General features: G+C 34.9%; 1 protein-coding gene and 1 pseudogene across 1 annotated transcript in view; both read left to right on the forward strand.

The window, feature by feature from the left end:
• The first annotated feature begins 1,847 nt into the window (after nt 1–1,847).
• On the forward strand, nt 1,848–3,707 carry LOC110029527 (annotated as a pseudogene).
• Nucleotides 3,708–4,907: 1,200 nt separating this feature from the next.
• The window catches only part of LOC110029528 (DEAD-box ATP-dependent RNA helicase 53-like), a 23,464-nt gene continuing 15,402 nt past the window's right edge, over nt 4,908–12,969 (forward strand). The window contains exons 1-3 of the mRNA XM_020731855.1: nt 4,908–4,961; nt 10,183–10,578; nt 11,259–11,386. Of these exons, the coding sequence (XP_020587514.1) occupies nt 4,908–4,961; nt 10,183–10,578; nt 11,259–11,386 (578 nt within the window). The remainder of the gene's footprint in view (nt 4,962–10,182; nt 10,579–11,258; nt 11,387–12,969) is intronic.

Raw genomic sequence — 12,969 nt, forward strand, 5'->3', positions numbered from 1 at the left:
CCCGAACACACTTTTTGAGCTCGAAATAAAACCGAGCCGAACACGAATTGAGCATGGCTCGCTCGTGTTCGGCTTGTTTACATCCCTACATAGAATTAACCCAAAAAATTAGAGAGCCTTGTACTTAGGCACTGTAAAATGGGCATCACAATGTGTCCATCCCATGAAATTCAATTCTGAAATCATTTTAGACACAGATGAGTTATTTATCGGTATGGCATTAGGATTTACTTTAGTTGGATTTTTGTTGACTCTAATATTTGACTGTAAGGAGCCTGATATGAGACTTGGACCTATTTTGTGTGTGTGTAGAGAGTGAGTATAAGTTTAAGTAGAGATTGAAACTTGAGAGAAGTGGTGTAAAGGACCCTAACACAAGCGAGCTCAAGCTTAATTCATGTTCGTATCTTTAAAAAATATCACTGTTCATGTTCATCTTGTTTATATTTCGAACACAGAAAGTGTGTTCGTGTTCGGTTTGTTTTCTTAGCGAGTCGAACACAAGTTGTTCGCGAACAAAGAGGCATTTTGACAAAGTTTAATCACGCATCCGCTAGATGTTAAGAGTTAGGGCAAGATTTAAATCCTATTGTTTATATTAAAACATCATTTAAATATAATTTGATATATTTTTATTCAATTTTTTAAAATAATAATTTCAATTGATTGTAAATCTTTATAGCCTGGTAGTCGATTAATTTTTTTTAAAAAAAAAAACTACTCATCAATATATATATATATATGCGGAACACGAATAAACAAATCTTTGCTTATGTTCGACTCTTTTATATATCAAACACAAAAAAAAAAGTGTTTGTGTACGACTCGTTAACTTAGCGAACGAATCAAACACGAGCTTTTTGACGAGCCGAACATGACCTGTTCGCTAACAACGAGCCATTTTGACAGTCCTACTTGAGAGTGAAAGAGAGAGAAGATAGCACTAAGGAGGAAAAAAATAATTAAAAGAGAGGAAAAAAATTCATTAGAGTAGCAAGAAATCAAAGGAATCCTTTTATTTTGTTTTCATTCTTCATTTTCCTGTAATACAAGCTAGTAAACTATGCTTCATTTGAATATTCCATGAACAAATATAATTATCTGAATTTATTGTATAGTCAAGACTACTTAATGATTTTACATACATACCACCAATCAATTCTTATGTATCCACAAATCTAACTTTTAAATTTCAGTTTTTTACAAATATATCTCATCTAGGGCTGTCAAAACGGCACGTTGTTCGCGAACAGCTCGTGTTCGGCTTGTTAAGAAGCTCATGTTCAGCTCGTTTTGGCTCGAATACTACTCGTCAAGTTTATATATATATATATATATATAAAGTAGTAGTATTTTAAAAAAATTTAATTGACTACAAGGCTACAAAGACTCATAATCAATTAAAATATTGATTAAGAAAATAGAATAAAAATTATTAAATTAGATTCAAATGATGTTTTAATATAAATAATAAATTTTAAATCTTGCTCAAACCCTTATTATCTTATGACTACAGTATTAGGGTTGTTAAAAGGATTTTTTGTTCGTGAACAGCTCATGTTCGGCTCGTTAAGCAAACGAGCCGAACACGAACATAATTTTTGAGCTCGAAATATAAACTAGCCGAACACAAGCTGAGCATACACCCCTAATCTCATCTTATCTATTATTCTTTTCACTTTTTTTCAGTGTTGAAATGGGAAACTTCTGTACTTGCTTTGGAAATTTCTGTACTTGCTTTGGAAATTCTGCATTTGCTTTGGAAATTTCTGTACTTATGAAATATTTTTAGTGAGAATGACATAATGTTATGAATTTCATTCTGCCTAGTTTGTGTTATTAAAGACATGGGTGATGTGAGTGAATGGGCTTACAAGAGAATAGAGATGGAGTTTCTCTACTATGTGCTCTTTCTTGACTCATTACTCATCCTCTTCGTCACTCTGAAGGTTATGAATTCAAAGGAGCACATAAAAGGAGGAGGCAAGGATGCCCCGGGGCCATGGAATCTCCCCATCCTCGGAAGTCTCCACCTTTTATTCGACCGGCGACCTCCTCATCGGACATTTCACGACCTCTCCGCGGTCTACGGCCCCATCATGCGCCTGAAACTTGGCGGCATCTCTGTCGTAATCATTTCCTCCACAAATGCCGCTAGAGAAATCATGAAGACCCATGACATTGATTTCGCTACGTGCCCTCTCAACGACTCAATTCGTGCTATCTTTCATGGCACCAACAGTATAACATTCGGCCCTTGCAATGAATTTTGGAGCTAGATGCGTCGACTATGCAGCATGGAGTTGCTTAGCATGACACGTGTTTGTTCCTTCAGGGTGATAAGAGAGGACGAGACCACTCATCTTATCAAACTCATAGCGGCTTCATCGGGCGTTGTTGTCAATCTCAGCAGCAAGATGCTTGAGACCACCAATAACATCATAGCTCGAGCCGCCATTGGCGATCGGTGCAATGACCAAAAGGTCTTTTTATCGGCGGTTGACGATGCAGAGGAGATTTTGTCGGGATTCACCATCATGGATTTGTTCCCATGGATGCCATTCTTAGGTTTGCATATAAGTAGCCTCTTAGGTTTTTATTTGTTAAAATATTATAGCAAGTAATAATTTGTTAATTACATACATAAAACCCGCAATGGTTTAATACTTAATGATATATGTTCATAAGTTTAATCTAAGTGCATTATAAACTTATTTTTTCAATCGTTAAGTAGAAAAGTTCATTGAATTTCTACCCCAGGTCGTATTACCGGATTTATACAAAGATTGAAGCGATGTCAGAATAACTTGGATCTGACGGCTGGAAGGATTATTGAAGAACACAAGAGGAAGATGGCTAAACACTTTTCTAACAATGATAGCGAGCATTTGATGGAAGAGGATCTCATTGACGTTCTTTTGAGAGTTCAACAGGAAGAAAGTCTACCATTCACACTCTGAAACGACAACATCAAGGCTGTAATCAATGTATGTGAGATACTTAGCTAGGACTTCAATCATCTCTGTGCTTGTTGCACGTTTCTTAATGTAACTGAATATTTAATTCACTAGGACATACTCATGGTTGGAAGCAGGACTACTTCAACAACCTTGGAATGGGCAATGTCAGAGCTGGTTCAAAATCCCACTGTTCTGGAAAAGGCACAGAGGGAAGTCAGAGAAGTCATTGGCCACAATGGCGGGCTAGAAAAGTTGGCAAGTGAGAAGTTGATAAGTGGTAGGCTAACATACTTGCAATTAGTGATCAAGGGGACGCTAAGACTGCACCCTCTAGGGCCACTACTACTACCCCGATAAAATCTTGAAAACAAGGAGATTATGGGCTATGAAATATCAGCCAAGACGAAGGTGATGATTAACATGTGGGCGATAGGAAGGGAAGAAAAATATTGGGGTGATCCTGAAAAGTTTTGACCTGAGAGGTTCGAGCAAAATCCTATTGACTTCAAAGGAGCGCACTTTGAATATGTGCCATTTGGTGCAGGAAGGCGAATATGTTCTGGGATGCAATTTGCATTATTCACGTTGGAGATAGTTTTGGCACATTTGCTCTACTATTTTGACTGGGAGTTTCTAGAGAAGGAAGGGGAGAAACTCGACATGAGTGAAGCTTCTGGTGTTGTATTAAACAGGAAATCACCTCTTTGTTTGGTTCCCACTCTTCGATTTCCCATCCAATCAGCATGATTATAGCCTTTATGAGTGATTTTATGCAACTTCATGTGTTGTCTGAAGATTTGACAAAGTGGAACATAATGATACATTTGTAAGTGGAAATAGAAATGAGGCAACTTATTTCTTTTTCATTGTTCTAAATGTTGTTATGTTGAATAATAAAGTTTAATGGGTCCATATTATTATCCATAGAACAAAATGAATAGATATATTTTGTTTAAGAAATGAGAGAGAAAACAAGGTGACATAACATATGAAAGTCATATGAATATAAAGTATAAACATCAGCACTCAATGTACATGTACACCAAAAAAGTTATGCATGAATCTCAAGACAATCTAATGCTTCAGATAAAATGATAAATGACAAAAAAAAAATGCTAAGCATCAGTTATAAATATAAAAAAGCACCATAAAGATCATTAACTTTCCTATTCAACTGGAGACTACAAAAAGACATCATTAAGATTTATAACTCCTCTATTAAAATGCAACATTAACTAAAACATAATAATAACCTATAATTCCTCCATTAAAGTAGGGCAAACATGTAATTTTAGACTTGGTTCTTTTTTCTCTATCAAAGCAAAACTTCATGCTCCCTCCAATCTCAAATCAGAAAAGAACTTTCAAATGGCTTCCATCTTTGGATGAGAGATGGTAATTTTCCAAACAAAGTGAGTTTAAAGGGGTCAACTAGCTGAAATGAATCATTATAAAAAATAAAGCCGATTTCCCATTTGGCTACTGCTACTGCCTTGCTAAGTTTCTTTTGGCCATGTCTGTGAATTTTTGTTTTAGTACATCATGGTGGCGTTTGTTTTGGTGGTCATTTAAGTGGCCATTGTGTTGAAAGCTTTATCTTGTTTTACTCAAGTTGTTGTTCTACCAGTTTGAGTTTCACGAGTTGTTTTACAATTACTCTGGATTTTACTGTACTTAATGATGGATAAACCCTCTTACTTGGAACTGTTGGAAGGGGCCAACAATAACTTTAAGCAACTTAATCAATCCTTTAAACCAGATGTAGCTCAAAATTTCTTCCCTCAATAATTCATGAGAGGTTAGAATCAGCTGAGAACTCTATCTTCATTAAAAAGGCAACAAAGAAAAACGGGAAACCAGCTTTTTTTTCTCCGATAATGAGTCATCTCAGCTAGGTGACCCTTCAAATTCACTTTGGTCGGAAAATTTATCTGCTCTCATCCAAAGATGGAAGTCATTCGAAAGTTCTTTTCTGATTTGAAACTAGATGGAGCTTGGAGTGTTGGTTTAATAGATGGCATGCACATTATTTAAAATTTATGTAAATTAGAAATAAATTAATTGTATTTTTTTACTTGTATTTATATAAAATTTTAAATTTATAAGATCCATCTTCATTGAATTAGCATACGAAGGTGACCATTAATAATTAAATTGGTGAAAAATTTATGTATCTTATAAGTCATTTTTTTTTGGTAAATAGAAGCTAAGAAAATGACTTAAAAATTAATAGAAAATGATTTAGAAAATATTTTGTTGAACATGGTGAAAAAAAAAGTAGGTATTATAACATATTTTTGTTAATAGTGATTTTCAAGTATGAGGATTGGCTAGATGTGGATGTAGTCCTTAGATTTGGTTTGGGCAAAACCACATAAACCAAATCACATAACAAATTTTTTATGTATATTTACTTTCTTAGACTTGTGATTGTGATTATCTGATTATCTCATTCTATTTTATTTTATTTATTCTTGTATTCTTTTCTTATTGTGTCATTATGAGTAATTGAAATTGAATTATATAACGTTTTAAAATTATTCAATTTTTAATTTTTAGACTCCATTATATATTTTCTTAATCAACCCATTCATCCACACTCTAATGTGCCATAATCACTCCTTAATTATTATCAAATCCTTGGCTCATTTTTCAGCTTCACATTAAAGAGTATATCATATTACACACACTATGAAATAATATATTCATAAGGATTCATTTCCAAATTGACAATCCATACATAAAAATCTATAATTAGATAATATACCATTTAGTCATTAAAAAAATTTTAGTAGATTATTTAAATAAAGTCTCACAAGTATGACATATATTAATCATCAATATTATATACCTAGTGTTGATGTAAATGAGATAAAACTTAAAAACCTTTTGATGAATGAATTTAAGTTATAAGAAAAATTAGATGTTATTAATGCAAGAGCTTTTAACACAATGCATAGTATCTTATTGCTAAATGACTATATGAGAATCTTCATTTTAAACACTACAAATGAGATACAAGATAAACTGATTATCACTCATGAATGTACTAAAAAGATGAAAAATGCACACATCAATTTGCTAGTATATAAGTATGAGTTATTCCCCATGTTAGCTAGTGAGTCCATTTCATACGCTTATACTAAGTTCTTGAAAATTATTAATACATCAAATTCTTCCGGTGGTTTAGTCCATAGATTTTCAGTAAATACTTTTTTCGATGGTCTCTTATTCATCTCCAACAGTTTCATCTGTCGGTTCATATCAACTTATAAACTGATGGGTTCTAACATCAAAACATTCACGAATCACTTCTCACATTATAAAACCAATAGTTATTTCGTAATAACTGACAGTTGTGGTTATCGGTTATTAACTTATATAAATTGACAATTTAGTAATATCCGAAAGCTGTCGGAAAAGCTCTTTGCACACAACTGACATTGAAAGTCCTCATTTCATTTTCTCAAGCACGCTCAATCTCTGAAAACTCCATCAAATATTTGTGGCTCAATTCGTCAACGCTAAAAAAATACAAAAGTTCTGTCAAGTTTTGTTGAAGATTCAATAGGCACCTTCTAAAGGCCTGAGAAGTTCTATCACTTGATTCCAACAAAAAAAATATTGGACATCAGAGATCTCGAGCCTGCCGTCCATCATACAGCATTGGTCCAAGGTCTTTGTATATGCCCATTTACATATGAGTTTGGCTCGCAAGGGCAAATGAATAATAATAATAATAATAATAATAATAATAATAAACTAAACTTTTAGCAATGGATAGTGACCATATTTATGCTTAATAATCCAACTCTTTGTTAAATCCAAGATTAGCCACAAAGAGATTATAAAGGAGGCATGATTTTCCTCAATCCTCCTTAATATAATTTACTCTATTGAGAGTGTTGATGGCAGAAGTTTAGAAGCCATCTAAAATTAGAAATTCCTTAACAGAACTTCACCAATAAAAAACGTCAGTTCCTATTGCAACCCCCAACAGATTGTGCTTATGAACATAACAATGGGCATGATATTGAAGAATGCTAGAATGCTATCATCTTTGAAATTTGATCAAACAATTAATCTAAGTTAAAAAATTGAAAGAGTTCGTAGTGCTGAAAGCTTAACACGTGTCGACAAGGCAAAACACCTCCCAAACTTACTTCCGATGAACCTGTTCCAGCCTGACTATACATGTCGACTAAGTTATACCCGCCATTTTCATCGATGATGAACTTGAAGCCTCACGATATTCGATGTTGAAATGATTGAAGCTAGGAGAAGTCACTTCTATTAACCTAGTTAGATATATTATTCAAAGTCATATGTCTATCACCTTTACACAAGCTGATCGGGCCGATGGACGCAACCCTTTTAATGATGTTATCCTCATAATCACAGTGATAGACAAACATCAACTTGGAAACATACTGATATCAACATCCTCTTCTAAAAAGTTTTCAAGAAAATGAATATGACAATCGCTCAACTTACACACTTTCAGTCCTCTGTACGGATTTACAATCAATATTGATATGTTAAAAGTCAGGAAAAATTTATTTGGCGGTAAATAAATATAAATTTTCAAAAGTATTTATTAAAAAAAAATGTTAGTAGATTCTTTAAATCAAGTCTCACAAGTATGAGAGGGATAAAACTTAAAAACCTTTTGATGAAGGAATTAAAGTTATAAGAAAAACTAGATGTTATTAATGCAAGTGCTTTTAACACAATGCATAGTATCTTATTGCTAAATGACTATATGAGAATCTTCATTTTAAACACTACAAATGAGATACAAGATAAACTGATTATCACTCATGAATGTACTAAAAAGATGAAAAATGCACACATCAATTTGCTAGTATATAAGTATGAGTTATTCCCCATGTTAGCTAGTGAGTCCATTTCATACGCTTATACTAAGTTCTTGAAAATTATTAATACATCAAATTCTTCCGGTGGTTTAGTCCATAGATTTTCAGTAAATACTTTTTTCGATGGTCTCTTATTCATCTCCAACAGTTTCATCTGTCGGTTCATATCAACTTATAAACTGATGGGTTCTAACATCAAAACATTCACGAATCACTTCTCACATTATAAAACCAATAGTTATTTCGTAATAACTGACAGTTGTGGTTATCGGTTATTAACTTATATAAATTGACAATTTAGTAATATCCGAAAGCTGTCGGAAAAGCTCTTTGCACACAACTGACATTGAAAGTCCTCATTTCATTTTCTCAAGCACGCTCAATCTCTGAAAACTCCATCAAATATTTGTGGCTCAATTCGTCAACGCTAAAAAAATACAAAAGTTCTGTCAAGTTTTGTTGAAGATTCAATAGGCACCTTCTAAAGGCCTTAAAAGTTCTATCACTTGATTCCAACAAAAAAATTATCGGACATCAGAGATCTCGAGCCTGCCGTTGCTCATACAACATTGATGTTCTTTGTAAATGCCCATTTAGATATGAGCTTGGCTCGCAAGGGCAAATAAATAATAATAATAATAAACTAAACTTTTAGCAATGGCTACTGACCATATTTATGCTTAATAATACAACTCTTTGTTAAATCCCTCTAGAGCTGGAGAGTTGGAGGATAGATTCCAGAAAAGTTCTTTTTGTGGACACCAAGTATCTAGAAACTAATTTGTTCATAGAGTTCATCACAATCCTATAGGAATACATTCTCAATAGCAGTAACTGGAGCATCGACATCCAACATTAGCCACAAAGAGACTATAAAGGAGGCATGGTTCTCCTCAATCCTCCCTAATAGAATTTACTCTATTGAGAGTGTTGATGGCAGAAGTTTAGAAGCCATCTAAAATTAGAAATTCCTTAACAGAACTTCACCAATAAAAAACGTCAGTTCCTATTGCAACCCCCAACAGATTGTGCTTATGAACATAACAATGGGCATGATATTGAAGAATGCTAGAATGCTATCATCTTTGAAATTTGATCAAACAATTAATCTAAGTTAAAAAATTGAAAGAGTTTGTAGTGCTGAAAGCTTAACATCTGTCGACAAGGCAAAACACCTCCCAAAGTTACTTCCGATGAACCTGTTCCAGCCTAATTATACATGTCGACTAAGTTATACCCGTCATTTTCATCAATGAAGAACTTGAAGCCTCACGATGTTCGATGTTGAAATGATTGAAGCTAGGAGAATTCACTTCTGTTAATCTAGTTAGATATATTATTCAAAGTCATATGTCTATCACCTTTACACAAGTTGATCGGGCCGATGGACGGAACCCTTTTACTGATGTTATCATCATAACCGCAGTGATAGACAAACATCAAATTGGAAACATACTAATATCAACATCCTCTTCTAAAAAGTTTCCAAGAAAATGAATATGACAATTGCTCAACTTACACACTTTCAGTCATTTGTTCGGATTTACAATCAATATTAATATGTTAAAAGTCAGGAAATATTTTTTTGGCGGTAAATAAATATAAATTTTCAAAAGTATTATTTTAATGAGACTCTTACATACGAACCGCCCAAAATATTTAATATTATATTATAATCACTGAATTTTAAATAAATATTTTAACTATTCAAAATTTTAAATATAAAATTTTAATCATTTCAAAGCTTTACTCAAAACTTTGAGTTAATTTAGAAGGATATTTGTAATGACAAAAGTGGTTAATATTATATTTAAAATTTTTTTGATTAAAATATTATATTATATATTTTATTTTATTTTGTAGAATTTAGGTTTAGATTGTAAATTTTAGGTTGCCCGACTTAGGGCTATCAAAACGGCTCGTTGTTCGCAAACAACTCGTGTTCGGCTCGTTAAGAAGCTCGCAGCTCGCGTTTAACTCGTTAGCTAAGTTAACGAGCCGAACACGATCAACACGAACCAACATTTGTTCGTTCGTGTTCGACTCGTTTTGACTCAAAATATTACTAATCAATTATATATATATCTTTGATGAGTAGTATTTAAAAAAAAAATTAATTGAGTACAAGACTACAAAAATTTATAATCAATTAAAAGAATTAATTAAGAAGATAAAATAAAATGATTAAATTAGATTCAAATGACGTTTTAATATAAACAATTATTATGTGATTAGTGTTGTCGAAATGACTTTTTGTTCGTGAACAACTTGTGTTCGGCTCGCTAAACAAACGAGCCAAATACGAACACACTTTTGAGCTCAAATGATCGTTTAAGATATTTAAGGTTCCCAAAGAAACCATCTATATAACTTACCCTGTCGTCGTATGGTTTCTCTCCATCCCTAAATTTTATCCGGTTCATACTCGGCGCGAGAGGAAGGGAGCCACTCTCTTCTTCTTCAGTCTCTCCTCCGCTCCCATCTCCTTCGCGCCGCAAAACCCTAATCTCACTGTACTTCGCGCTCGCTCCTCGCCTCTCGCTATTCCTGCCTCAGCTGATCATAATGCCATTCTTCACCAACGGTGTGCAGTTCCTTTCCTCTCCGCGAAGGTGCTACGCACCGCAGCGCCAACTATCCCCGTCGAAGAAGAGCTCCTAGACATATCTAAAATTGGCATATCGGAACAGATCGTTACTGCTCTCTCTCGCCGGGGTATCACTGAGCTGTTCCCCATTCAGGTCACTTCCTTAAGCTTATGCTGAATTGTTTTCTTCGAGTAGTTTGGCGCAGTATAATTTGTTATCTAGTTTGTTATTGAATGAGGTTGAAATTGGCTTATTATCGTATGCGAATGTGCATGTTTATTTTGTTATTGATTTGTGTCTTCAGCTTTCTCTAACTCCTAGAGTGAGAAGCTGTGAACGCACAGCTAGAGCATTTGGGAGTTGCTTATGGATGGAATCTACTATGATTGTTATTTTTTAATATTTTGAACGCTTCCTCAGAGGTATTTCATATGGAGGGAAGTGAATTACTTAAGATTTTGTTGATGAGGGTTGATGGTGAACTAGATTTGGTTGGTATGGAGAAGTTTGTATGACTGATCGTTGTCTGCTTCTTAATGGCCAAGTATGAAAAACTGGCGCTCAGAACATTGTCTCCCAAATCGTCTAACTGTTTTTTTTTTTTTTAATTTTTTTTTTTGTTGCTCCCTTAAATCCACGAACTTCTAGGATTCTCCTGGTTGATAAATCATGTAACCAGGAAATCAGACGTAGCATATTGTGAGCTAGAGTTACCACTGTTAAATATTTACATGAGGAGAGTTTTATAGTATATCATTTCTGCACAGATGTGCATTTTACTTTGCGAAACTTACATTTAAAAATCACTGCTAAAGTGCCTTTTATGATTGTAGAGAGCTGTCTTGGAACCTGCGTTGGAAGGCCGTGATATGATTGGAAGGGCTATCACTGGATCAGGAAAAACTCTTGCGTTTGGCATTCCCATATTGGATAAAATTATCCGGGATCAAAATCAAAGCTGGTTAGTTTTTTTCTTCATGCTTTTTTATTGCTATGTCTGCTCCAAAGAGTTTGAGTTCTCATTGAAATACTTAAGATCTCTGATTGATCATTCTCTAACAATTTTAGAGAAATTTATGTGTTTAATCCCTGTTTGTTCGTGAATCACACTCAAAGAATAAAGTGTATGACATGAGAAAGAGAGAGAGAGAGAGAGCGAGAGCGAGAAAGAGAAAGAGAAAGAGAGAGAGTTGAACAATAATATAAAATGTTGATTAGACATTTCTCATAAAATGATCCCCATATATAGATGAGGGAGGGGGGGGGGTACAATATGTGTAATTACATGCTTGCTCCTGCTTTAATGGGGGTGTTATAAGATATTTTGAATATTTTATAGATATAATCGTACAATTGACAAATATCTCTCAGTCGGCTATGTTGGGTAGAAATTTTTAGTCGACCCTAGATCGACTTTGGGTCGACAAGATTTGGCTCAGTCAGCTCGATTTCGTTTGCCATCTATCCCGCTCCGGTTGTTTTCTTCTGATCCCTAGATGAGGAGCTTCGGTTGACGGGATGAGGTTATGCTATTGGGCAGTAGGTGAATCCCCTTAATTTGATAGGTAACTCATACCTAAATAACAGGTCCTTGAGGATGTTCTTGGATCTTGTCATTACCAATATTTGGCTCTCCTTGAAGAATCTCAGAAAGCGTCCGTGAGGTGGTTGATGATGCTGAACTTTTCTCTTGAATTGGGTTTGGTGAGAGGTACGTCAATGACTTTGTTTGATTCGATTGACTTCAACCTTTGGCCTGGATGGCTTGCATCGGGTGGGTCTCTTTTTTAATGGGGCTGCGCCTAGTCAAACATGTCCCTTGGTCTTATCCCAGCGGGTCCTTTTGATCTTATGCCAGCTGTTTTTTTGGTTCCGCTGACGGGCCTTTCTAGCAACACTTCTTTGTCTCTTAGCCCGTTGGATCTCTTCGTGATTCGTGCTAACGTGTTTCTGATGTATATATTTTAGCTTACTGATTCTCTTACCTTTTGCAAGTGACAATTGTGATAAAAATTAGAATAATAAATGAAAAAAGTAGATTTATTTATTTCATATTTATTACTTTAATAGTTGCAGTTCGTGGATATTCGTTCCCAGATTGCTATAAATTTGGCATGATTGACACCTTCATTATTTACTTGTTCTTTCATCTTTGTGTTTTGGTAGGTCACCTTTTAGAGCTTATTCATGGCAAGCGACAGGAAACTTTTGGATCTTATGCCAAGTGAGGATATTATAAGGGCCTTTGGACTGCCCACTCTGTGGGCTCAGCCTGAGGCGTAGAAGAAACCAAAGAGTGAGAAGAGATCCGAGGGGAAGAAGAGGCCGGTAGAGGACGTTGGCCATAGGGAAAAAGGCGGACGAAGCAACTTGCCTGCTAGGAGTGGAGGGGGAGAACGAGCCGACGAATGAAGTAGGGTTGTCCGACTCACTTCAAGGCCTTCTACAAAGGAAAGAGCGGGCGAAAGGAAGGAGGTTGGGTGGCTCAACTGTTGGCACATCGACATAGCTTCCGACCACGACTCATGACCAATCAACCGCTCT

This window comes from Phalaenopsis equestris, unplaced genomic scaffold (genome assembly GCF_001263595.1).
Source record: "Phalaenopsis equestris unplaced genomic scaffold, ASM126359v1 Scaffold000589, whole genome shotgun sequence".
Classification (NCBI taxonomy): Eukaryota; Viridiplantae; Streptophyta; class Magnoliopsida; order Asparagales; family Orchidaceae; genus Phalaenopsis; species Phalaenopsis equestris.